Source organism: Limulus polyphemus, unplaced genomic scaffold (assembly GCF_000517525.1).
Source record: "Limulus polyphemus unplaced genomic scaffold, Limulus_polyphemus-2.1.2 Scaffold86, whole genome shotgun sequence".
In the NCBI taxonomy this organism is placed as follows: Eukaryota; Metazoa; Arthropoda; class Merostomata; order Xiphosura; family Limulidae; genus Limulus; species Limulus polyphemus.
Window position 1 is genome coordinate 256,551 of NW_013665696.1, and position 27,777 is coordinate 284,327.

A 27,777-nucleotide genomic window follows, 5' to 3' on the forward strand; every position below is an offset into this window, starting at 1 on the left:
TTAGTTAGTTAATAACAAAAACTATCTAGCTGTAAATTACCTTTATCAGACTACAACTTTTGCTTTAATATTTCTAGAACAGAAATCGAGAAATTGTACATACAAGCACTTTCACCAGTCAGTGAAATATTAATACATTCACAGGAAAAAAAAACATAATAACAATATCATACTAATGCTTATTAAAAAGTGTACTCAAAACTTTCTGTAATGATGTTATCACATTCTCAAAATATGAGTCACTGGACATTTTCAATATTTCCCTGTAAAATCATTTCAGCATAAATAATATTTTTATACAGCCTTATGAATCTTCATCTTTATAATGGCAGGTATCTGTTCAATCACAGAATATAGGGCCAAAAAGATGTAAGACTGAACTGACATAATTAACCATTACCAAAGTTAGTGATAAGTAACTGAGTGCTGGTTACGAAAGACTTTCATATCCAACAAGGTCTCTACATTTACATTCAAAAAATAAATGAAACTTGCGCTGTAAAAATCACACATGTCATTTCAGCTGCTTTAACATATCTAAACAAATATGACAACAAAATAATTTTTATATATATATATAATAAAAACCTTAGCAAAATCTAAAGGACTGCTTCTTGGATGCTGTAATGTAGGTGTATTAAAAATCTAGGTACATTTTCAGTTTCACTCGTCAATTCTAACATAAGCTGCACCTTTCACCCACACAAATAATCACTCAACCCATAGTAATCTCTACATAGCAATTTTTTTATAATATTACAAAGGCTTTATACTTTAGATCTAGTCCTACAATAAAACTGTGTTCACCTAACAATCAGTGTAGTTACTTTCATATTGCATGGTTGGACTGACTTGTTTCCAAAGTTAATAATAATAATAAACATAATATATATATGTACATATGCTCATACATACATTCATATATATATATATATATATATATATATATATTTGTGTGTATTTTGAATTTCGTGACATACAGTCACACTTATTAAGAAACTAAACTTTGCCCACTTTACAAAAAGAACAGAAATAATATTAACAATTACTCAAAATAGAAACAGGCCAATTTTTGAACTGTCAGCCTAATATTGGTAACTTTATTTTGCAATAACTATATTTGCACAAAAACTGTTCTTTTCAAAGCCAATGTAAACTTAAAAAATAGAAACTGAACCTCATAAAGTCCATGTTAAAGAGCAAACAGATCAAATGGTACCTAAATCTTTAGCAAATTTTTACTTTTTACCTTAACCTTTAGCAACACTTGTCTTTGTTTTTTAGCATTTTTTGGTTTTAACAAACACACATTATCTTCTATTGCAGATAATGCATTGTTATCTAGAGGTTTTCTTTTAAGATAGTGCATGAAATAAAAAAACATAGGTCTTTCCACCTATTCAGTTGACTTCAGAGTTGTTACTGCTATGTGACAATCATAATCATTTACTTTTGAGTAAATGTTCACCTGAATAAAACAATAGGAAGGGAAGTAAAACTACTGGCATGTTTATATATAAATTCTACAAGAATACACAAATGATATATTTAGCAGAATGTTACAAGTATCCAGATCAAACTAGATGTTTACAAAAAAGCAATAATACTTTTGTTTTCAACTTTAACAAAGAAGTAAATTTTCCTCTACAAATCTATTCGTCCACAAATTAAAAGCAAAACTCTAAAAGTCTCCTGTATGTCTACAAGTGTTTTGTCATTAATGAAATTTTGAAAGTTAATAAGTAGCCTGAGAATTAAGCATGCCCTTTGTTTTCAATTAATAATGCATATTTCTATCTGTACTTTCCAAAATACATAAACAATCTTGGAAATTTATCAAATCTAATCCTGATATTTAGAACTCTAGATTTTTCTGAAGGAAAACAGACATATAAATAAATACAATTTCCCTTCAGTATCAAACACACTGTACCAAGCTGCCTACTGAACAAAATTTATAAGGAACTGAAAAACAGCTTTGTTTGTTTGTCTTACAGCAAAGCCACATTGAATTATCTGCTGTGTCCACTACAGGGAATTGAATCTCCAGATTTTAGTGTTGTAAGTCCATAAACTTACTGCTGTCTCACTGGAGGACCCAAGAAACAGTTTTAAATTAACAAAAACGGGCAAAGAACTTTATTCACTGTTTTTAGTGATTGTCCATCATTTTTGGCAGTAATTGTTAATTTACCTAAGTAAGTTTTTAAAAATTGATGGGTTTATGCATGAAAATCTTTGTAATCTATATATGTACAATATTATTTGTTTCCAGCTACAAATATATAAAATACTCATAAAAATAACCAATTTTTGAAATAGGTGGTAGACATATTAATACAAATAAACCTTCATATGAAGACTATTTTATAAAAACTGTTAAATTAAAAAAATATTAAACATTATGTATAAAGGTGGACACTACAAGATATTCACTTTCCGATTAGATAAACTGAAGTGAAAGATAAATACACACACATACTAAAAGGAAAAAAAAAAAAGTGAAACCAACATCTATGTCATTATACTGTACTTCAAGTTATGTTTTAGGCAAGCACCTTTTGTGACTTAATTTCACATTATTCACACTTCTTGTACATTATTGGTTTCAACAGGTATGTACTGTTGATGTCATTTAGTACTAGCTTCTACACATATATTGTTGAATTCTGTTCACTCATCATGCATGTATTGTTTTATAGAATATTTATTTTCCATTTTGGAATACATTGTAGATCCGAAGTGAAGCGTGATAACTCTGATGTTGTTGTGTTTAATAAACAGTAAGTTTTTATTACACTCACATATGGTTTTATCAGTAATGTTTCAATGCTCTCTCTTTTACACTGCATAATGTTAAAAGAGTATTAAAATATTAATAAAACTTGCTTTTATAAACTAAAAATTTTTTCAACTTATACTATAACCAAAGGACTTTAAAAACATGATCATCACAATTACTTCCTTTAAAACACAGATGATTAACACATCTTCAAACTCCATTAATAAAAGCTACCACGTGGTAATATTTTTTTCAATATTAAAAAAATGTTTAATCCTAATCATGCAGACAATCTCTAATTCCAAAAAATATTGTTCTCCTCCTGTAATATCAAGTAAGTAGTGGAGGGTTTTATATAAATCTTGTGTTTTGTATATTATTTCCATGACAGAGATATGAAATATACTAGCAAGGGTGTTAAAAAATATATTTATAAACAAAAAATAATTATATCAAACTATGCTCTTAAGATAAAACTACAACTGGTTCAAAGTTGGTTTTCTGGACTGTTTCTGCTTTAAATGTCTTGTTAAACAAAGGTAGACAGTCTCTTAATGAAAAAACTATGTGAAACAGCACCATACAGCAATTTAATTAAAAAACGTTTGTGAAAGAACAAAAAATTATGGAAAAAATCACAACATATACCTAAAGATGTCTTGTGAAAAGCCAAGCGTTAGTCTGTGTCGAGTTTAACGTAAGAAGAAACATTACATTAAGGCTGCTAATGGTTTTAACATTATCTTTTTCGATAACTCTACACAGAATTCTAGCAATGTAAATACACTTTCAGAAGCATTTCAAAGTAACCGATAAACTTTATCTAGTTTACTAAATATAAGGACTTTCTTAACCATTAATCAATTTTTACTACTGTTAAAAAATAAAAGTAAACCTATAATAAGTTTGTATGTAGTAGGTACAACTTAATATATTTCATGTCAGAAACCTTCTTTTTTTCCTTTCATACCCTATACTAACATACCATTAATTAAAAGTTCCCTCCCTAAGCAAGATAAAATGTATTCATGTCATATTTCAGTCATATATATATATAAACTCAAAACAAAGAAAAGATGGTATTACCAGAAACATGTGAAATTAATTTTACTAATTATTTGAATTAAGTCTATATAGCACCTTCAACATATCATTCATGGGTTCAAAACACGGTGCAACATAGCATTTTCAATTCTCATCCATAAGACAGTCCAGTGAAAAAAAAAAAAAAGTATAGCAGAGTAGTTTCAAATAAAATGGTTTATCATTAAAGGATTCCAGCCTCTTGACATCTCTGGTAATGACAGATGAATAACATAAATATTTTTTTGATTACAATATAGACATCTAATGTATTGAATCATCTATTTAATAGAACAATACATGCTACATCCACTTACAACAAATTTTATTGTATAATTTGGCACTGAAAAAAAAGAAACTAATCTTTTGGTCATTAAATTGCTTACTTAATAACTGATTCTGATCATTACTATAATACAGTCTGGTATGGGATTTACTAGCATCTTGTATTTTCAATCAAGCTCTTTAGTGCTACATTACACCCACAATTTGAAACTATTCAGAACCTGTAAACTTGTGACACAATAACCCTATACATTCCAGCTAACTTGTTTGCTCAATAATGCTTCAAAGCTACACCACCATTATCATCTAGAACATGAATAGACTATGAGGTACAAAAGCTACAAAGATAATCATGCTTACAAATGTCTTCCCCCAATAAAATGAGGTTAAATCAAATTGAAGCTGAGAATCAGAAACTTCAATGCCCTGAGCATCTGAACTATTTATAGCAAAAAACAAAAGCTGTTTACAACACAACAAATGATGTTGTACTTAATCTTTAAAGCACTCTTAGGCTTATTATCTGGAGGTCTTCTTATCTGCACCAAATCTAAAGCTTTGAATGAAAGCATCAATCTTCAATTACAACACGGTGGTCGATCAATGTTAGGACTCATGATCTTCGGTGTTTTCTGAATCTATGAACTCTATGTGTGTAAATGGAAAGAAGCCATGCTTGCCTCTGAGTTCCCCTTCCCACTGACCACTCTGATGTATATTGGTTACTTTGATGATATCAGCAACCTAGAGAGTTCAAAAGTGTAAAACAGGTATTTAAAATCTTTACATTTATAAATACAAAGGTTTGTATGATACATTTACTACAATGTGTAATTTACTACAACAGCTAGTGAACAAATATTTCTACTAAGAAATGTCAGCAGGGTTTAAACACAAACCTTCTAATTATATGTTCCTTTGATAAGGTAAAAAATAAATAAATATGCTCAAAATTTTCCATTATGATTTGTATTTGTGAAATTTTAAAAGTACCAAACCTAAACTTCTCAAGAAATACATGCATATAACTTTTTCAGTAACATTTTAACTTTCAGAATGAGCCTAAAATTAATGTACTAACAGTAAAATATTATAACTTACTAATTAAACTTAATAGCCAAATAACTAAGTTGTTTAAGTAACCTTTAGCTTCAATATTCCTGCTAGACTAACTTGAAATAATAATGCTTCGTTAATCGCATACGTATGAATTAAAATTAAAAAACAATGTATAATTTTGTAAGCACTCTTTTTCATGAACTAAGTTACAAGTTTATAACTATGCTGCTAACTAATAAAAGGTGAATGAATACTCACCTCAAGTTTTAAGGCAGTGCTGTCATAAGCATTAGGGACCCTTGGATGTATTACTTTAGCATATGCTGGCAGTTTTCTCTGTAATTAAAAAAATTCTTCATTAGAATTTCAAGCCTTATTATTTTTGTACACTTACTGTAATTATGCATCACAGTGAAACAATCTTATTTTATAACTTCATTAAAATTCATTGAAAACAAACTGCCATCATCTACCTCTAATCATAGCAAAATAAATTAGCTAAATGCAATTATGTTGGAATCAGTACACGATAGCTGTCTTCTTAACACCTGTCTACTCTTGTTTTATGTTTTACTATCAATGTGATAAAACATTATAGTAGAATCGATCACACTATTTATACAATGTCTAACCTCATTGCACCTATAAGCTTTACTGTGGTTTTCTTTAAGTACATTTTTATCAGAAGTTCTTAGAATTGAATAACTCGTGGAAAATACCTCTGAATTTTCTGGTTCACAATCTCAAGTGATGCTTTTAATGCAAAAAAGTGAAGTCATCAGAGTACTATCTGACAAACAGTTCCTTCTTATAAAGATGTTTAATAAATATACAACAAATATGTTTTGTAAGTCATATTGCATATTAGTTTCTATTACATGTCAAAAGTGACAGAATAAAGACCAAGGATGAGTAGCAGATCCCAAAAATTTAAAATTACATGGAATTAGCCATCAGTGAAGCCTTTTTCAATTGTCACTTCTTAAAACAGCAAAATATTTTTCCACAATAATCAAGGTTATACTTAATACTATTACCCACTTTGTACAGAACACATTATTAAGTATGTATTAGTAGTAAAAACTGACAAAATATAAAAGTAATGTCCAACAGATGTACCATTTATTAACTGAAGTCAACTTATACAATTAATAGTTATATCAGAGTCAATCTATATGGTTATAGGCCTGCAAGTAAACAGCTACTGCCATTTATAAGGCAATATCTTTTGATTAATAATTAGGTAGTAAAACTCATAATTGCTGACCACAGCCTCTTCCCCCTACTCTACCCTATCACATTCCTCAATGTCCAGATAGCATCTGCCTACACGTAAGCAGCAGATGTTCGCTCAAGGTCATTGCTAATTCTTGCAACTAATACACCTGCAGGCTGTTTACAGTTATGGTATTGATTTTGTGGACCTAAAAAAGGATGTTATAACATTCAATTGTTTTTTCTTTCTCATCGTTTCTGAAAATGGGGGTGCCTTATATTCTACATAATTGAGCCAATACAGTAATAAATTAAATCTTCTTAAGTAAAGTATTTAAGATCTTTATTAAAAGCGGCATGAGAAGCACATTATAAATGTAGTCAACATTAGTTTCAGAATTAAAAAGCAATTAAAAAAGAATAAACTAATAAAGCAGAACTTAGCAAGACATATGTAATCACTGCTACTGAGCAAAAGGAGAAATTTTCTTAGAAATATACTTTTGATTTGTTACTTTTCAGCTAAAACAACTCAAAATAGTTTGATTATATAAAGCTATATCAATTAATTTTTTTAAGGGGGGAACATAGTTTTAAATAATTTTTACTGGAGATTAGGGTTTTTTGGAAAACACTTCAAAACTTATTTTTACAGTAATAATCACAGCTAAATTTGTTGGATGGAATTTCATCAAGGCCAGTGTAAGCTGACTTAAAATACATTTCATTTTCTTCACATTCACCCACAAGTATTTATCAAGGAATAAAAGGCTGATACACAGTTATGTAAAACGGTTGTAAAAAAACTGATAATTTTATAATTTGATTTGTGATCTCTTTATGACTTAATTTTTACAGCAATCTTTTACATCCAATCACAATAATAGCTTTGAAAGAAAAACCACTAATTGGTTCTTAGCCAATAAGATCTAATTATTATAATCCTTTAATATGTAGTCATTAAACAATTTATCATTGTTAAAGTTAGCAGCCTAAATTATCACCTATGTTTAAATACTAATTAGTAAAATTCTTGTTGTTATTATTACTAAATATAACCTGATAGCAATTACTAACTAGTTTTGGCTATTAATCTACTGCTTCAGGAAAGTCCCAATGCAGCCACATTTATAGTTTCTGATAGCATTAAATAGGGCAACAACCAGAAAACATGAATGGCACAGGCCATGACCTCCAGATCTGTTTATAATTAAGAACAATTACCATAACCAAACCTTACATTTAGATATATGTAAAATACAATAATGATTATAACAAATATTTTTTTTTAATAGTTTCAGCAGTTTTCTACATAAAACTGGTGTACGAAAAATTAGGTTACAAATGTTTTAACACAAGAACTACATAAAACTATTACTTTTATGTTTATACAGATAAATGTTTTCAGAAACATTTTAAGCCTCCAAGATTACACAAATATAATTTAAAATAAATGGTATTTGTACTGAGTTGTGTTTATCGTTTACAGTTTCTCGGGGAAACTGCATTAACATTTAACAAAAACTTTTATAGATGAGTCTTAACATTTGAAACAAATATAAATTTCTTTTTAAAGTTAGAATTTTAAACTATATACCACTAAAGAGGGGAGAAGAAATTACACAATGAATACAATTAAACTGTACATTTGACAAGACTCACCAGAAACAAGCACAACATATCTACTAAATAACAGGTATGGAAACACAACATGGAATATCAATTAAGGCGGTCTGACTTGATCCAACATTATAAGACCTTACCTGAATATTTGGTGTGTTGTACTTATTCAACTCTTTAGAAGAGTGAAAGTTTGGTGATGCACGACTAGATCCACAACCAGCAGGAGACAAAGAACGACTTTCATCGATCTAAACCAAACCATTTCTTTATGTACAAGGTATTAATTTTATGATAAGAAAACACAAGAACGTTTTACCTTTTATATATAATTAAAGATGTATAGGACACATATTCAGACAAGAAAAGTACTGAAGCAGTAGAAATGGAATATGGAAAATTTTTATGTAATTAATTTCATTGATCACGATGAATTACCATCACTTTTGCAGAAATATGACACATCTATAATTTATATAGTTTTCAATTTAGAGAAACAGCATCAAAAGTTTGCTCTAAGGCTAAGTACTTATTTCTGATAATTACATTAATATTTACAACATCTGTTTTTATGAATGGTAAAAATATTCATATGCATTTATTAAAAAAAAATGTAGGTGCTGCTGTTTAATTATATACATATAATTACAACAAATCACAAAACATAGTGTACTTTGTTTTATTACTTTATACAAAACCAACTATTAACACTGCAATTACAATAAAAAGTGTTGTTTTTTTCACTTATGACTTCAAGTCTTCACAAAATTATGCAAACACCAGATAACCTTAAATGTTTGGTCAGAAAATCAATGTACCTTAGGAATTACATCAGAATGTGTTTTTTTATTTATTTATTTTACAAACCCTGTATTTACTGATGTAAAGCAAACTTTATACCAATTTTTGAAGTTATTTACAAGTCTGCTTTATTAACCATAGGAGCATACTTGGTATGCCTACTACTTATAGGGACCATATAGGCATACTTTCATGGGTGTATTTTACATGTAATCCAATGATATATGGTTTGTAGAGGCTTTCTTTGCTAAAATATACAATAATAAATAAATCAAGTATAAATTTCTCATATTTTGTCACTCTTATTAATTTTTCCCTGGTCCCCAAAAATACATGCCAAAGGGTTAAATGTGTTAATAAGGGTAGAAGTGTTAAAAACCATAATATCAACAGACTTTCATTAACAATTCCCAAGCAAAATGGATTAAAAAAATGTCAAAGAGTTTAACTACACTTGTGAAGGACATGAATTACTTCAAAGTTAACTGTCTGGGTTAAGCCTTTTTCTCAGGGTTAATTCTGATGATCTACAAAATACTAGACTTTGGACATCCCTGAGGTCACTTAACTTTAGACCATAGAAGCCAAAGTTTAAAAAAAAACAAAGTGTGGTTGTTAAAACTACTGATCATGACCAGTACTAAATATTACTGCAAAAAAATCTTAAAAGTTAATAAAAATTCATGGTGTTATCACTTCTTGCTGAAGAATGATTAAGCATACACTACACTAATATCTTGATCCTAATTAACCTAAACAAAAACATGTCCTATAGATCCTTTTGTGGCATATTCCCCAAATGTTTTATATTCATAATTATAAATACAAGTTACTTGTATATTTTCCCAATTCTTTACTTACATAACTTAATTCTATAACATTTGAAATAAGTACCTGTCCCTAATGTAATCCGAACTGAGTAAGAAAATTCACAAGGTAGGGAATAGGACATACAATTTTCATAACAACCTCTTCAGGAAAAAAAAAGGGGGGGGAGTTTATAAGCTGGGCTTACTTTTTACAACTTGATTGGTTAAATATTTTACTGATCAATCAAAAAGATTAAAACAGCACTTAAAAAATATTTCTTCTAATACATTTTATTAAAAATTAACTTAATACCTGTGTGTGTGTATGTATATGTATAGAGCATGACACCTGAGGTACTTATATTTTCAACATAGACTACTACATTGGAAATTCATATTCACCTGTGAAATATATAACTACCATGAACATTAACATATATGGTTCAAACTCATAAGCTATAGTCTTTCCTCAAAGTCCAGAAATAATAAGTAGAAAAGTAAATGAACCTATATGACCTTACCTTTCTGCCTTATTAAGACTAAACACAAGTAAGAGCAGTGAATGACCTCAATAACTTGTTTTTATGGTCAGTTTGTCCCGACCAAGTGCGAAAATGAAATGACACTGATGTTTTTGTTAACTTGTCTAATTACAGGAGGTATTAATTATGTGATGTTCCTCAGTTCAACATTAAAAATATAGATAAGATAGCCCACGAGTAACAAAATATTCCCTTTACAACAATTACGGTAATGAGTTACCCTGTATTACATTTTTTCACTTAAAATAGATTTTTGAGCATGGATAACATTGCTTTCTTCATTTTAAGTTCACAAGGTAACTAACACATCTCTCAGGAGTTCCAAAGTATTGGATGCTTTATAAACCCTAACTGATATTTATATTCTATTGTATGATGAGAGTCTAGTAGCAGATCCTAACAGCAATGTTAAGTTTACCAACCATGGTACAAAAGTTTTTCTCTATAGGAAAAGGTTATTTTCTCAAAGTAACATTCCAAGCTTTTACTTGTTGTTAAACAAATATTTAAACAACTCTGTTCAACTATGTATTAGCTGCCTCATGTTGGCTAAAAATACAAAGAATTAAATTGTGGCAGAATGCTACAAATTCTTCAAATACCTATAGAATGATAGGTTTATTTTTTGCGAGTGTAAAACACTTAAAGAAAGATACGGTTTTTGTGAAGGCACAGTAAGAGTAAAGACTTCTCTGATTTTTTTACTAATTCATTCAGCAGTCAGTAACAAATTAAGAACATAAAAACCTTTAAACATTGTTAATTACTTTATTATTGCTTACCTTTTCAACATAAGGTACAGGAATAGATCCTTTTTGACCCACACTGTTTTTGGCTGTCCACCACTGTTCTTCATCTTTGGATAAGATTGTTAAGATTTCTCCTTTCTTAAATGGTAAATCATCAGGATCTCCCTGTTACATGAAAAACTGCACTTAGTTTTTACAATTATACTATAAAATAGCACCTTTCTATATCTATTTTAAAAAGTTACTTTCTGAATTTATGTTATGGCAGCAAAAATATACTACACTATTTGGCAACTTACAAAAGTGTATATTTTTTTAATAATTTTTTTTATTAATATTACTCAAATTCGCTATTAAATACTGTACTTCATTTTTCAATATTTTTATTTGTCATTATTAGTTATTTAAGATATATTAATAACCTAAGCTAGATTAAAACAGTACTATTTTTCTTGTAAAGAAAGTCACTAAGAATGAAAAAACCATTCTACCACTTGCTTTAAAATTACATAGTCAACAACTATTAAAAAAAATCAACATTACTATGGGCAATTCACAGCCAAAACATGAAAATATATATATGCATAAAAGTAAAGAGTATACACTATTAAGCACATAGACAATCCTGACTTTTCCTTACACAGTGGAAGGATGAAAAAAATATATGTATCAAAAACAAAGGAGAATGTAAACAAATGTGACTTCTCTCTTATCCAGCTGAAGAAAGAAAAGATATCTATAACATCCAATTCATGTAGATCATCATATGCAATGTACAGTAATAAGAAAACATCTGTCTGTTTTAATAAGCTATCATTTATCTACTTTTTATACAGATACATGCAGTTCATATTTGGATGATTGGGTTAAAACTCTCAACTCAAGATTTTATTTACTAGAAAATTATACATGTATGAAAGTGAAATGTCATTAAAAAATGAGCCTTAATTACAATTATTTTTTATTTAAATAATTTCACTAAGCAATCATTATCTAAAACTTCCCTAATGATTTTTTAAACTCACCAATATCATTAAAATAGCCATTGTAAGTACATTTCATCATTTAATAAATTTTTAATTTTGTTTACAAATGCAAGTATCCTTTATCATTACAAAATACTCGGGGTAAAAGAAATATGGGAATTTTAAAATAAAAACTAATTATGTGGAAATCTATATTAACTAAAAGATCTATTTCGGAGTCCTTTTTCAGAGCCTCATTTCAGTGAAAATAAAATATAATTAGAGGAGCCAAGCATGTATAAACAGAAAATATATAGCTTTTAAATGTTACATTGGTTTAGTTAGTTTATATATGTATGTATATATAAAGAGAGACAAATATACACACACCAATAGTTGAATTGGCAACTAACTGTGACATTTAAGTAGCCAAAATGCAAAAAAAAAAGCCAGCACAGGGTGAACTTCAACCAGCGCTGGCAACTTTTCCTATTTCAATGTTTATCTACATAGAAAAAGTCTAAATAACCAAAATAAATATAACAAAAAAGTCTAAATAACTGACCAATGGGAAAAAGACTAAACTTAACATTTAGTTTCTTATGCCACGGAGACTACGTCCATGTACAGAATTTTTTCAATACTGAGAACAAATCAAAAGTTTGGAAAAACCTACTAAAGTTTTCATAACATCTTAGTCTACTGCAATTTTTTTTTTCAGCTCACTTATGCCACAACTTTTAAGAATACAAAAAACAAAAACAGATATTAAAAACTTACACTTCCATCAAAGTCATATTTAGCTTTAACCTTCTCAAGTTTTCTAGGAACCTACATAAAATAAGTTTCATCTTCGTCATATTTCATCAAAACTTCCTAAACACATACATACGTATATATTTTGTTACAAATTCTTTTACAAAAGAGCACAGACCAATTATTTTAAGTTTGTGTTTATACTATTAAAGTCAAGAAATGTTTGTACCTAAAATCAAAATGGTATTTTCCCCATTAATGTTGAAAGAAGAGCACTGATGTAACTCAACACTTCCTCCCTCTCTATGTGCTTAATTAGAATACAATATGACTGATGATAACACACTCAAATGTAACTTTCTCTTATAGTTGAGGGTCTGTATTTATTTTCTAATTAAATGTCAGTGTTACTGTGTGTTGTTTATTTATTATCATCTTTATTAGGTGTGTTTAAGTAATCAACAATGTGTTAAAAAGAATATGATTGTTAGCTTAGTTGGAATGGTGACTGTTAAATAAAGATTTGTTTTGCTTAGTTCAGCTGCAATTCATTTAATTGGCCACAGTACAGTGCTCTTGTAAAACAAGCTTACCGTATGTAGCTATAAGTGTTACACGTAGCATGAAATACATATACGTGAGCACTGTGTACTTTTTATTTTTATTAAAATATGCTTACTGTTCTATACATATTTTTTAATCCCATGTGAATATTTTACTTTAGTTATATGTACTACCTGTAAAATAATCAAATATAAGCTAGTAGTTATGGTAACATAATCAGTACACTATGCACATTAATACTATCAAAGGTTCAAGCCATCATTCAGTAATGTAATCCAAACTTTTAAAGGTCAAAATCTACTCTTTGTTAGAGCCTTACTAAAAAAGCTTAAAATATGAATATTAACATGACACATGAGATACAAAATTTGTTACTATTTTAGGTCTACAGGAAAGACAGTACATTAACTTACATTTGTAGGAGAATAACTACGTAAATTTCCAAAATTTTAACAAAAATTATATGCAATACTACAAGTCTTATGAGAACTTTGCCACAGTAGCAAAATTTACAATGGCAGTGTTTCAGGTGATAAAAAAAAACTTACAGGTGTAGTAAGAGGAGTTGTGTCTAGGTAATGAAGTTTATAAAAGTTCAAGAGACAAGGAACATCAGGAAATGAATTCTCTCCAATTTTGTATCGAACTTGATCACCCTCTTGGATCTTATTAACAATGTAATGGCTGACTTTATTGTCTTCCCTACAGAGAAAAAACATACTATATAAAACTGAAGGGTGAAAGAAGCTGTTATCAAACACAATAAGCAAAATAATTTAATTGCTTCACAGAACACTGAATGTATATGTACCATGTTTTCCACAAGTCTTCAATTATCAATGTTGTTACAACAGTATTATTTTTCAAAATAATTTATCTCACTTGAATTAATATACAAAGACCTAATAAACAACAGCTAACACAAATTAGAAAGTTTACGTTTATGTTTTGAAGCGATACCACAAAAAAAGACAAAGCTTATGTGCTGAGTTTTTGGTGTGTTTGAACTACAATAAAATGTATACTACCTGTCGTGGACCAATAATCCTTGGTGAATAAACTGACGAGATCACGAGGAATATATGTCCATGATCATCAAACAGCCATTCCACTAAGCTGCAAATGCAGAAAGTCTAGGACATCCAAGAAATCAATTTTTTAAGTCCAACTGAAAAACTTGGGCTGTAGGCTAAATGCTGTTGTAACTGTGCATCATTGCATGTTAAAATACAGATGGTTTTGACTGGACATGTAGTTACTGTTAGTCTCATGAACAGTGCAGATGTATTACAAATATTGCAAGGAGTTATGACAATAGCCAAATGAACATACTTCTCTCTACACTAATTGTAGAGATGGACTATTGAAGGTCACTATTTAATCTTTCAACCACTACAAGGATTCAAAAAGCTGTTTCGATTTTTAAGTTAATGTAAAAATCTTAGTTCAAAAAACAGTTAAAAATATTTAGGGGCAAAGTATTAAAACGGGGTTGATCAGAAACCAGAAATAAAGATTTTTTTGTTAGGTCTATGGACACGCGAGATTAAGACATTGACATTTCAGGAACTTCGAAACATTCAATTTTCAACATCCATATGAAACTTCTGGGTCTATTATACACCAAGATGTCCACTAATGGAAGCAATGACCAAAAATTTTCACTGAATGGTGCTTTTTGCTCAATGTGCCACCATTCATATCAATGGTGGCCTGCACCTTTGTCAGATGGCCAACTCAGGTTTTGGCTATGGGGATACATAGTGTTGGATATACAAGACTGTTTAGTTATTACTTAGTTCATTTAGTGATCTAATATTTAATGATTATTTAGTTTTCATTACAAAAGTGTTAAAATCAATTATTTCGAAGGTGATAGTTATGACAAATTTTGTTATGTAATTTGGTAAGAGTCGTATGTTGTGTGTAGTTCAATTGTTGTAATTTGACATCACATAACTCAAACCTGTATTTTTGTCATTGCCTTAAATGAGTATTGTTACACCATAGTGTTTCATAGTTTGTAAAAAGTCCTAGGCCTCAGTTGGGAAATGTTAATATATATATATAGGCAACCAAGTAAGTGCAAGTTAAGTAAGAAAATGTTCAGTTAGTGAAAGTGAAGTTAGTCTGTGTAATTGTTTGTTTAGCCATAACAGGTAATATTTAAAGTGAGTTTCACAGTGGTATTGTTATAACAGAGATAAAGAGAATAATTTGTCTTGTCAAAGGCTGTTCTAAAGTAACTGAACCCACCTGTATGGACTTTGATGAAAAGGAGACAATTATTGAAGTTCTGGATACAACTGTGGTAACCCATGGAATAACAAGTGAATTTATCCCAGATTGTATAATAAGAAACAGTAGAGAAAAATAATTAATCTTGTCAATTGGGTTCTAAAGTACTTGAAACAGCCTGTGTGGACTTTTGACAAGAAAAGAGAACTATTGAGAGTTTTAGATATAACTGTGACATCCCATAGTGTAAAAAATTTTTGTACATATGTTTGACTTGTTTTGAATATATTATTTTAAAACAAGTGGATTGTGTGCTGTCTGTTTATTGTTCAAGTTTATCCCCAACAAGTCACAGACACCTACTGTAAAGAATCTGCAACCCATATTCAAAACCTGACACATAGTCAGTTGTATATTGTGAAGCATCATATACATTTACAGACTTGACAAATTCCAACTGACAGCATGTAGTCATTTTGAATATTGGATAACTTTCAGTTGTCTGTTACTTCATCCAAGGATGCACAGCATTACTGACATGAACAGTGGCTACATTGAACAAATAGAAACCTCTGGTGACCATGGATTTCTATTCCACATGGTTTCATTGGTATATCTATTAAGAATTACTGGTCTACAATGAATAGTATTCATTTTATGTTTGAACATGTTAAGTAACATGTTAAGCAAGTATGTATAGTGTTCTGAAGTTAGAAAGTATGTAAACTTATTACACTGTGTTTAATAAATCTAAATACATAGCTAAGAGCTTTATTTTGTTCATTATTTTTCTGCAGATGTGGGCATTTTTTAGCTATAAATTACAGCTACAAGCAAACACTAATGTGTTGAAATCATAATTACCTTCATAACAAAAATTAAAACAGAGTCAGTCTGTTAAAGTCTTGAACATACTGGACATTCTGGAAGTTTAAGACATTGTTAGCAATCCCACCTTATGTGCTACTATTACACGAGGCTGGTGATTCCTTTAAAATACTCTTTTATACCTTTAAGTTAAAAAACAAAAATGTTCAGAAATAGACATAACTACTGGTCATTTATGTGTGTGATTTCCTATTACATTTTTCTTTGAAATAAGCATGAAATAACAAAAGGACTAAGTAGTATAAGATGGTGAAGTCTCTACAAAAGGATTTCTATTTTAACAAAACATGTTAAATATATTTAACAGAACATAAGTACAACTAAACATTGTTGCAATACTGCATTTATCTTGATAGAAATAAAACTTTTAATTTTTTATCAAACTGAACAGGATTGCACACCATGTTTCATCAATACTCTCAGTCCAAGTCATCACAGGTGTCATCTATAATTTCTACTGCATTATGTAGGCCTGCAAGAATGGATGCTGGTCTCTTGAGCTAATTTACCCAATGAAAAGAATATCTGAGAAACCATGTGACATGTGCTCTAGTCCTTCATTGAAAAAAGGTGGAATAGAATTGGCAGAATACTCTATCCATAGGGAATATTCTTTGTTGGATCCATATCCTGCATGTAACAGAGCATCATTTTCCTTGCTGACTCAAATATCATACAGTCCACCTCCAGAAACGTGTTCACAAACATAAGAACCTAGTGAGCTAGGTTAGAGTGTAATAATTACAAAAGAATTGACGGTTTATTTTCAGCTGTATGGATATCAATGTGACAAATCCTCATTCATTAAAAAAAAGTAAACATGTGGAATAAACCAACCAAACAAAAATCATCAAAATGTGTGATTGTACAATTGGTTACACAGATAATAGTGTTCACTAGCTTGATTTATTACTTTAATTCAATATGCTGCACTTATATAATAGTTATTCTAATTTAAATATTTCCCATGTCAAATATTAGAAATAAAAAATGTCTTACAATCATTACTGGAATAAAAAAATCTTGAGATGTTATTTAACATAGTAGTATTTTAGCCCTAAAAGTTTTGAGCACATTCTTTCATCAAAATTATTTCTGCAATACTTCATGCAATTAATGATGCAAAACAATATACTAAAACAATTTGTTGCTTAAAGATTGGTCTGGTATTGAAAGATACTTTCAGAGTATGGAACTGTCCTAAATATTAGCAAAAGCAGACAATAATGCTACTTTAACGTTAAAACTACCATACTAAATCACAAAATAAAGCAAAATGTTTTTCTCCTAAAAACAGTATAGTACTTGAAGATATTTTTATTGCAAAATAAATGTACAAATAATAAATTTATTTTTGCCCATTTATTAAATGCACCTCACCCACCATCTACTACTCTGTCCTTTGATGTATCATTTTGAATATGTTCAAAGATTTGATAAAAACACTGAGAAATAGTGAAGTCTTTTGTAAGTCCAAATTTTAAGTGAAGTGGCCAAGAAATCAAAAGCAACACACCCATGCTCACCTTACACACAACACTAAGTCTCCAATAATCGTACTGCTGTCTCGCACCAGAAATACTCCTGTTTCATTTGTTGACATTAGTATGTCTGTTGCTTCTTGTCTGGACATAGCTCCAGCATACCAACTACAAACATATATTAATCCATTTTTAAGAGCATGTAACACTAATCCCTAGAAAAAGTACATGCTTCATAACTCACTGAATTTACTTTTATTTTAAGTTCAATATGACTATTTTATCTAATAGTGATGTGTTTCAATTATTTTATTATGTGACTTGGAAATTTTTAAATGTTCTATTCAATAAGCTAATTCTTGCAGTTTGTCAAAACAAGAAATAAAAACAAAGTGCTCTAAACAAACATCAGTAATTAAAGCAAAATGGAATGGATTTGTAACATTATTGTAGACAAACCTGTAATTATCATATGCATCAAAATTCCCAGCCATTTCTATTTGACCCCGGTTTTAGCTTGATTATCCCCTGTGCTTCAGTCTGGACACTATCAACCCATACACAAATCACTTGTATGTTTACAGATACTGAAAAAGGAATACCAGAAATGTCAAACTATTTAAAACACTGAAGTGAGAAAATAAAAATATAGTTAATCACGATATTTGATATGATAGCACTCCCAGCTTTGGTATGAGCAATACTTATAGTGAAACACTAAAAAAACATGCCAAAGTACACAATCTTTTTAAAGACACGTGGCATACCATAGAAATGAGAGATCCTTGCTACTGACCCTTTGTGTCAAGTTCCTTAATTGCTTGAATATTGCAATAGCCATGTACGTTATGTTTGAAGATTAATGTTGTCATACACACCTTACGTGGACATGTATTGTCAACAGTAGTTTTAAATATTTTCAAGCCTTCAAAACTAAACTAAATAAATAGATAATGTGATAGCTTATGGTAAGAGATGCTGGTGGTCATTTTTAATTCCTATAGTGATAGTGGATAACATTTAGGTATAATTACAAGATACTTTCTTTTCCAGAACAATATTCTAAGCCTCTAAAAAACAATGCTAAAAATATAAAATGCATGAGGATCACTTTCACTTAATAAATAATTGAAATATCTACATGTAGTAATACTGGTATCAATTTCTAATTTATATGTTAATAAATGATCATTAAAAATATCATAGCTCAGAAGGTTATAATCTTTGAAGAATGTCTCAGTATAGAGACCAAAATGTTAAAACATAACAGGTAGTTTCCCATTTATAAAAGATTTCCAAGATAACCAAAACACTACCTCTAAGATTTTTACAAATTGTAAATCTAAAGGGGGGGGGGGGAATAAGGGATCTTCAAAAAATTACGAAAACATGATAGGTAGCTTGAAGTGAAAATGTAATTGCAAAAAAAAAATGAACAAAGAAGCTTAAGGTTTGAGATATAGTGCTGACATTATTTCCTCAAGCTACAAATCCCTATTTTGACTCTCCTAAATATTATGGCTTTAAGACATTAAGAAAATACTCACAGCCATTTTTGCTGTAGGCTTGTGGAACAATATTATATAATAATGAAGAACAAATGGTCAATCCCTATTATGAACCACTACCATGGTTCATGATACCTACACTAAGTAAATATCTATTAATTTTTTCATTATGTATCTACAAATGAAAAATGACAGACTTTTTATGCCATGAAATATTTTTTCTTCTATAAGTTCGTCTTAATTTTTCATATACAAAAGTATTTCTTGAATTTTACATTGGGATAATTTGATTTAATCACACTAACAGGTGCTTTTTTTTGTAAAATGATTTGTTACATAAGAGTACTACAGAACAGCACTACTTTACAATATAGCATTGATCAAATTGAAAAATCATTACTGTAAATGATTTGATAAAAGCATGACTAATTCTAAGAAAACTACATAAAATGACAGTTCTAAAGTATAGTACATTAAGTAAAAATAAAATGAGAAAAAGAAACCAAGGAGATCATTCTCACCCACAAAAGCTAAAAATTCCACGTTAAAGATACCCTTTCATACCCTAATATACATACATCTACTGAAAATAATGTTAAGATAATTCATACGTTATATACACTGACACTTCATCAGACAAACCATTCAAGAAGTTACTAAATCTATTGTAAACTTTTGTTACAAGAGACATTCTGTATCTAGGTTTCCAAAGCTTACAGCTAGTATTACCTGTAATGTTCATGTTCACAAATTTTAATTCCACCAATAAACAATAAAAAAACAGCACATGGTTAAATCAGTGTTATTTTCTAAACATTTCAAAGCTAACATATAAAAATATTAAGGCATATATCAAGAAATATTTTCTTAAACTGGATGAATGTATCTTACACACAATGAAATGTAAATACTTAATTACAAAGATAGTGTAACCACTAACATGACCCAAAAAAGGGAGATCCAAATGGCCCATTTGACTACAACTCTTAATTTTTAATTTTCATCTTTAATTTTTAATTTCCTGGTGTGTCATTTGATGTAATAAGTATACATGTGTGTTTCACATCTGCTAATGTTTTTCCTTTGATATTTTCACCCACGACTGCTTAGTTAGATATAAATTTAGATTTATATGTCTAGGCACACCTACTGAGCTTTATGTTTCAGCCATATGGCAGTATTTGCTCAACTTTCCAGATAAAAAACTACAACTTACAAAAGAAGATGTTTGTTGTGAATGTTCATGTATTTAAAGACAACCAAAAAAAACATTAAAAGGTGACTAAAAACTTTTTGGGGAAATGTATTTATTTACTTTTGTGACACTCAAAAACCTTTACTTGCACCTAAAAATGTTTGATAACTGTGCCTTAGTGGTACTTCAAAAAAAAAAGGTTTATGTTGTGTTCTAGTAAATATAAGAATGCGTTTTTTTATATATACCATAACATTTAGCTCAGAAAGCTAATACTGAAATGGTCAGTTATGGCTAAGCACTACAAGTCTTAAAATAATTTGATTTTGGAATAAAATATTCCAAGATTAAAGACTACAACTGTTACTTGAAAACAGTAATTAACAGAATTGGCTTGTGATTCATTTTTAAAGACCTGTTCAAACCATCCATGCAGTAAGCACTTAATACAAGGTGATGGTAAAGCTCATAATATTGAATTTTGAAGTAAAACTGAAATTTACTTTGCAGCACTAAAAATGCCCGAACAACCACAAGTGAAACTAAGAATTTGACATACGTATACTTTGTTGAAAATATTGTGAGTAATTTTTGTAACACGGATGAGACATGACAGCAACTTCATAACATGGTCATGAATAACAAAGATTTTAAAGGAAGTACTTGTTTCTACCATCATAGTTACACTTTGAAACAACCATAGTCAATGCCTTAACACATCAGGTCTATTTTCAATGTAAATATAAATAAAAGGGTGTCATTTTTATATAAAGTGTTAAAATAAATATATAAATTGATGTCAGTAAAAATCATAAAGCTAATTCTGATTTGTAATGAATTAAATAAAAATTAAAGTTCCTCAACTTAATCCAGTTCACCTTGAAACAGTTCTTGATCAAACAACTAACGATATGAAGTGCATCTTGGCCACTATTATGTCTCTCACATTTCAACCAGCCTAATATGTTTCTTTGTTTGTATTGGATTTTGCGCAAAGCTACATGAGGGCTATCTGCACTAGCCATCCTTAATTGAAAGACTAGAAGAAAAGCAGCTAGTCATCACCACCTATTGCTAACTCTTGGGCTACTCTTTTACCAACAAATAGTGGGACTGACCATCACATTATAATGCCCCCATGGCTGAAAGGGTGAGCATGTTTGGTTTGACAGGGATTTGAACCCATGACCCAAAGATTACGAGTAGAATGCCCTAACCACCATTAGGCCGCCAGCCTAATGACCCCCTGATATTGGGCAAAAGACTCACAGGTACTGTATGTAGCAAATAGTGTAGTCGACATATTATTACATTTTTCTTTACTTTCACTCATAAGTTCTTATAATTGCTAAATGATTAGCATAGCAATATTATTACAAGGAAAATAAAGGATTTTTAAAGGTTTCTTTCCTAAAAATAAAAAACAAATTGTAGTTTCACAAACCAAAATACTGTAAATAATTTAAAAGAATATTCCAACTTCTTACACCAACTCATAGTTTTATTTATAAAGAATTATTCTAATGACTTATGCTTGACTAATTAATAATAATAAATATGAATTTCTCCACCCATATATAAAATTTCAACGAAAAATCTTTAATGTGTGTAATGCCACAGATTTTACCATAAAAACTCTAATAATGCTGACAGTGAAGTCTGAATTATTCTTCCAATTAAAACTCCTGGAAAATCATTATAATTCCACATACCTGTATTTAATAATTACAATAAATTCATCGATAATATTGTACTAATGGTATCAGAAATTCTGTGGCAATATTTTCGTTTTACAATTAAAATTTACCTTCAAACTGATTATTTTTTAAATGTTCCTGGTCTATTTTAAGAATTAAAAAAAAGGAAATAAAAGATGAGAATGAAAATAACTTTTTTTAGGGATATTAAAGGTTTTACTGGGAGGTTTGTTATTACTTTATATTTAATTTATATACACACACACACAATAAAGCCTCCAAAAAAATAATAAAGAAATGGCTGCTGAAGAAAACAAGATACTAGTCTTATAGTTGTAACAGCAGGCAAGTCTTTTTTACAGACCAAACTAGCTAGCAATACTATGAAGTTCTTAATACTTAGTATTATTAAAAATTATATACAATCTCTCACATTTACAATAATCTACCTTGACTTTGGGCATGAAAACTGTGATATTATAAACAATCACTCATTACTTGGTATTTTTGTAAGAAAAACATTACTTCTGTTTTTCTTTGTAGTTGTATGCAATGTTACTAATAAGCATAATGCAAAACTGGTAGTGGTATAACTTGTAACTATTTTAATCGAATACTTCAACTTCTTACACCTACTCCTAATTTTATTTATAAAGAATTATTTTAATAACTTATATTAAAATTGACAATCAGCTCTGTTCATTATCATATTTATATATTAAAAGAATAATAATGACATTGCCATTCAAACTGGAAAATTCGTCAAATGTAAGGTACTTAATTTACATTTCCCTTTTAAAATAACTCTCCACAAAACATTTAAAAGCTGTTTTCATAAGGTGAAATATAGTATGTAAAAGTAAAAGGATTACAAATAAATTTCGTATTGACGTATTGGTTATACTGTACAGAGAAGGGAAAATGGGATTTTATTCCTCGGACTTAATCATTAAGTTAATGCCTAGTGACAACGAAGATTATCCATGTAAATCACTAAATGTAAGAAACGCCTTACGTGGATTTTGTGCTATAGGAAGTACAATAGTCACTACAACTTTACTACTACTAGTAGTACTCAAAAATAGGCTAAACGAATTTATACTACTCCTACTACTAGCAGTAGTACAAATTTGTTTAGTCTATTTTTAATTTTAATCTAAAGACTGAAATTAATGTATCTACTCCTTACCAGACACTTACTGAGTCAGTGTATGTCTCATAAATGTTACAAATTATAAAAATTAGAACGTAGTTTCAATTCCATCATATACAATCCTATGAATTCACGATATTCTACGTACTACCATTAGTAGTAGTACGCTATCACTTTAATTGTTGAAAGCAATTGTATAATTGCACCCCTCCTAGTTCTCTAACTTAAGCCTGATCGACGCGTATCAGAGCCATCTGTAAATTTGTATTCCATAAACTCATTCCTTCTGGATTCTAAATAAAAAAAGTATTACCTTATTGTTATGGTTTTCTGTTGTTTTTGTTTTTTTATGAAACGTCAATACAATTTTCCCACTACCTTATTTGTTACGCAAGAAAGCGAGAAAAAAAAAACATATTTACTAACTTACAGCAAGAAACTAGAGCTTAATTATTATTTTATATAACAAATTATGTCGTCGAAGTGAGCTATATAGATCGCGTTTTACTTGATATTATATTACAGTATAACTAATAATAATTTTTAACAGATCTTTGTTAATTGGCCCTATACAAAATTTCAATTACAAGAACCTTTTCACGTTTCGCCTAAACACCACTGCCAACATGGTCTTTCGCTCACTACTGAAGCTCATTACGTCGTCTAGGTATGCAACACACAAAGCTGCAGTCAAAACGCTAACTTACGTCAGTTATTTATAACATCTAAATTATTGTGATATATAAAACCTTATAGTGACGAAGCGAGATCTACAGATCAGTGTTTTGATGCATATGATGGAATATTATTCCTAAGTTTTTTTGTGGATTGGTCATTAACCAATTTTTTTTGTGACTTTAAGTAAAGCTTGCTATTCATATTTAACGTCAGAATGTTTTCTGAAGACAAGATACGTCTCATTATTATAGGTGGAAATAGCGACGATTTATTGAATTATTTTTTATAGTGGGTTAATTATATAACAGTGTGATATTCTCAGATAAACTGATTTCAACGCAAGTATCAGATATATTCATTTAATAAGGAGAAGATCAAACAAGAAGGTTGTGGAGAAAGTTGCAATCTTGCATATACATTTAGACAGTCGCCTCGACTGGATTCGTGAATAGAAATTCAGGATTTATTCTCTCTAGATTAATCTACAGAACTATTCGCGATATAAGCTCGTATTCTTTCTTTTACGATGGCGTCACAAAGTGATTGGTCACTCTCTCACAACATTCGTCGGCTGGAACATATATGCATCATCTACTTAACCAGATAAAGAATGCTGCAGCTTTTTTGCAGGTAAAGTAGGCATTATCTGATATGAGAATTTCAAAAACGCACGGCAACTAGAACTAAACAATTTCAACGATTTTCCGGGCTACGAATTTTATGCCAAAACTAGACAAATATTTAAAATTTTTCTACATCACTAAAGATGGTGGTAAAACACATGATAAGCTCGTATATCACAACAACATTTTGGCTTTGATATTTTTGAGACAGCCAACAGTAGTACCTCTTCAACAGTATCCGAGTGGCTGTCTGAACGTCATTGTATACCAAAGACATACTTAGTCTCTTCATTGAGGTGATTCTTCTAGACCACCTTCTTATTCACGTTCAGCTATAGTGGATTTCCTTATTTGCTAACGTGCATAGCAATGAACATCAGCTATTGCAGTGCACAGTCACCTATCATGTTATTAGGGTTCTTTTTTTTTCAATAGTATGCTACATATGACATTGACCAGAATCTTTACTCTTGTCTTAGTGCCATTCGTTTGAGGTTATAGCCAGTAGGGTGCTGTTTGGCTAAATTGTACATCATCATCATCACACACGGGAGGTGGTTCATTCAGGATTGAAATGTTTGATCATCATATTCTTGACTGACTAAAAGGTTCTTTCTACGAACTTGCCATACTGCAGATGGCACCAGAAAGCATCTGGATACCACTACTAGTACTTGGTAAAAAAAAATCATATCTAAAGTAACTTCATTTGTAGATATCAGAAATTGTAAAATTATTTACTAATACATGAGTAACGGTTTATATTTAGTTGTCAGTAAAAGAGGAAAAGGGTCGTAAAGCATTTGGCAGTGACTAAGACGTGTCATTTAGCCTACACTGTCTTAACATAATATAACATAACATAATGTTTTGGGACAGCATGGGACCTATTGGTCCATCTCGGCTGTTCCATCCTCTAAACTAAACTAAAGCTATTAATAAATAAATTTTTAAAAATCTTAAAGTTAGCCATTATCATTCATGTGGTTATCAAGTTTTCTCTTAAACTCACTTAAATTTACTGCTTCTACAACATGCAAAGTCAACCCATTCCAAAGACCCACCACCCTGTTAGAAAAATAAAACTGTGTCAGTTGAAGATGGCTCCTGACCTGCCAAAATGTATATTGGTGTCCCCTAGACCTACTATTTTCACTGTTAAATAAGAAAAAAGATAATGCATCAACACTATAAATTCCCCTTACAATCTTAAATAGGTAACAAAGTGCAAGAGAAGAAACCAAGAATCATTTTAGAACTGCAGGAAGCCCTAATCCGCGTGTGGCATCATGAATTCACTCCTGCCTATATTCTATTCCTCGTGCACTCTATGAAACGGCAATGTCGGGAGTTATCAACCAAATATGAAATTAAGAAACAAACTCTGTGACCACTTTTTATCAATTACATTTGTGACGTTATCTTTAAATCTAGGTTTTCTTACTCAGAGAACATTTTCGTATTTGTTGATCATCTGCTGTAATACGTTCGACACAATTGGCTTGTTAATAAAGATGCATATATACAGATAGATATAGGTGTGTGAATATTTGGGTGACTAAAATACGAGTCAGCTTACACTATACAATGTCCATAACCGTTTTACACTAATTCTGACACTTCCACGATGCACAATCTGGTAAAAAATTACAGGAACCAAAAACGTGTGAAAAAAATTGGGTGGTGCAAAATTTTTTCATCAACTTCCTTCTGTATGGTTTAACAAAATACTAAAGATCAAAACAAAAGAGACAAAACCTTTTAAATAAAACTAACCTCTCTAAAATGAATTTACACTTGTTTCCCTTCGAGAGATTGTAAACAAGAATTACTGTTTGTTGTCAAGCACAAAAACCACACAATGGGTTATCTGTGCTGAGCCCACCACGGTTTTTAACCATAAATCTTTCAGACTTATTGCTGAGCCACTGGGAGGCGTAAATTAATAAGTGACACAAAAATATATAATGCAGGTATAAAAAAATCAAGTACGTTGACATGAATGTAGAAATTTGAAAGTTCTATCTGATAAAATTTAACTTTTTGACAACAGATTAAATTAGTTGTGAAAACCTAAATTTTCACCAGCCGATTATCGAGTCATAAACTGGTTCCCTGTTGCATTGAGTGGAAAACTACACATACATTAAGTATGGTCTAACGAAACGGTCATTATTTTTCGCCACGACTCATAGAATGGCTCCGAGTTATTCAAGTACAAACTTTTATCTCATAGCTCCGCCATATCTTGACCGATTTGAGATATAATTGGGTTTGTTTGTTATGAATTTCGCGCAAAGCTACATGAGAGCTATCTGTGCTAGCCGTCCCTAATTTAGCACTGTAAGACTAGAGGGAAGGCAGCTAGTCATCACCACCCACCGGCAACACTTGGGATACTATTTTACCAACGAATAGTGGGATTAACCGTAGCACTATAATGTCCCACCGTTGAATGGGCGGGACGTTTGGTGATTCAAACCCGCAGATTGCGAGTCGAGCGCCCTAACCACCTGGCCTTGAAATATAATTACAGTTTTGGACTCAGGAGTTCAAACCCTTACGTTTGATGTATTTGACCACGCCTAAGGTCTCATTGGTTAATTTACTCTAATCCTACCTGAAAGAATTTCAAATTGAGGGTAGGCTTGTAGAGATCCTAATGAGTAATAAAATTGAATCGGGTATACGCGCGCCCAACATACCAACACTAATTCAAGATTTCTTTAATCTTTCTTTAAAGATATACAAGTAGGTAAAAGTTGACCAAAATACTGTTGCTATTCATGTATGTATGTTCCATCTAGCGCATCCTAAATTTTAAAAGAAAAACATAAACTTTAAAAAAAATGTAATTGTGATCCTTAGTTATTCATTACTGTCAAATAAACATTTCTGAAACATTCAATTAGGTCGAAAGGAAAAGTATGTAAACAAACAAAGTATTTCCAAAGATGCCTTGAAAAAGTTTCTAAGCATCATGTCACTTGTCCATTTTCTATAGTAAATCACGTTTATTTAACATTTTTATGAAATCCACACATACACATTGGTAAACTGTTTCTCATATTACTAGCAGCAGAATC

The 27,777-nt window shown here is 30.2% G+C and overlaps 1 protein-coding gene across 3 annotated transcripts; it reads right to left on the minus strand.

Annotated features, from left to right (window-relative positions):
- Positions 1 to 925: 925 nt before the first annotated feature.
- On the minus strand, positions 926 to 23,624 carry LOC106468209 (adapter molecule Crk-like). 3 transcript variants are annotated; one of them, XM_022397115.1, is made up of 9 exons: positions 23,438 to 23,624; positions 18,297 to 18,424; positions 17,883 to 18,005; positions 13,779 to 13,932; positions 12,691 to 12,741; positions 10,979 to 11,110; positions 8,188 to 8,295; positions 5,468 to 5,545; positions 926 to 4,894 (listed from the first exon to the last, which is right to left on the minus strand). In XM_022397115.1, the coding sequence occupies exons 2-9, from the start codon at positions 18,329 to 18,331 to the stop codon at positions 4,757 to 4,759; spliced, it is 819 nt and encodes a 272-aa protein (XP_022252823.1). In that variant the 5' UTR covers positions 18,332 to 18,424; positions 23,438 to 23,624; the 3' UTR covers positions 926 to 4,756. The 3 variants fall into 3 exon arrangements, with proteins under 3 accessions (XP_022252823.1, XP_013784079.1, XP_022252830.1); XM_013928625.2 differs by having other exon boundaries at positions 23,427 to 23,624; XM_022397122.1 differs by lacking the exon at positions 18,297 to 18,424 and having other exon boundaries at positions 23,427 to 23,624.
- Between the last annotated feature and the right edge of the window lie 4,153 nt (positions 23,625 to 27,777).

Bases quoted from the DNA above. Each gene is read 5' to 3' on its own strand.
- LOC106468209 (XM_022397115.1), bottom strand. From the start codon at position 18,331: ATGGCTGGGAATTTTGATGCATATGATAATTACAG. The intron at 12,742-13,778 runs GTAAGTTTTTTT...TATTTTATGTAG, and splicing joins CAACTCCTCTTACTACACCT to GTTCCTAGAAAACTTGAGAA. The intron at 5,546-8,187 runs GTAAGGTCTTAT...TTTTAATTACAG, and splicing joins ACAACACACCAAATATTCAG to AGAAAACTGCCAGCATATGC.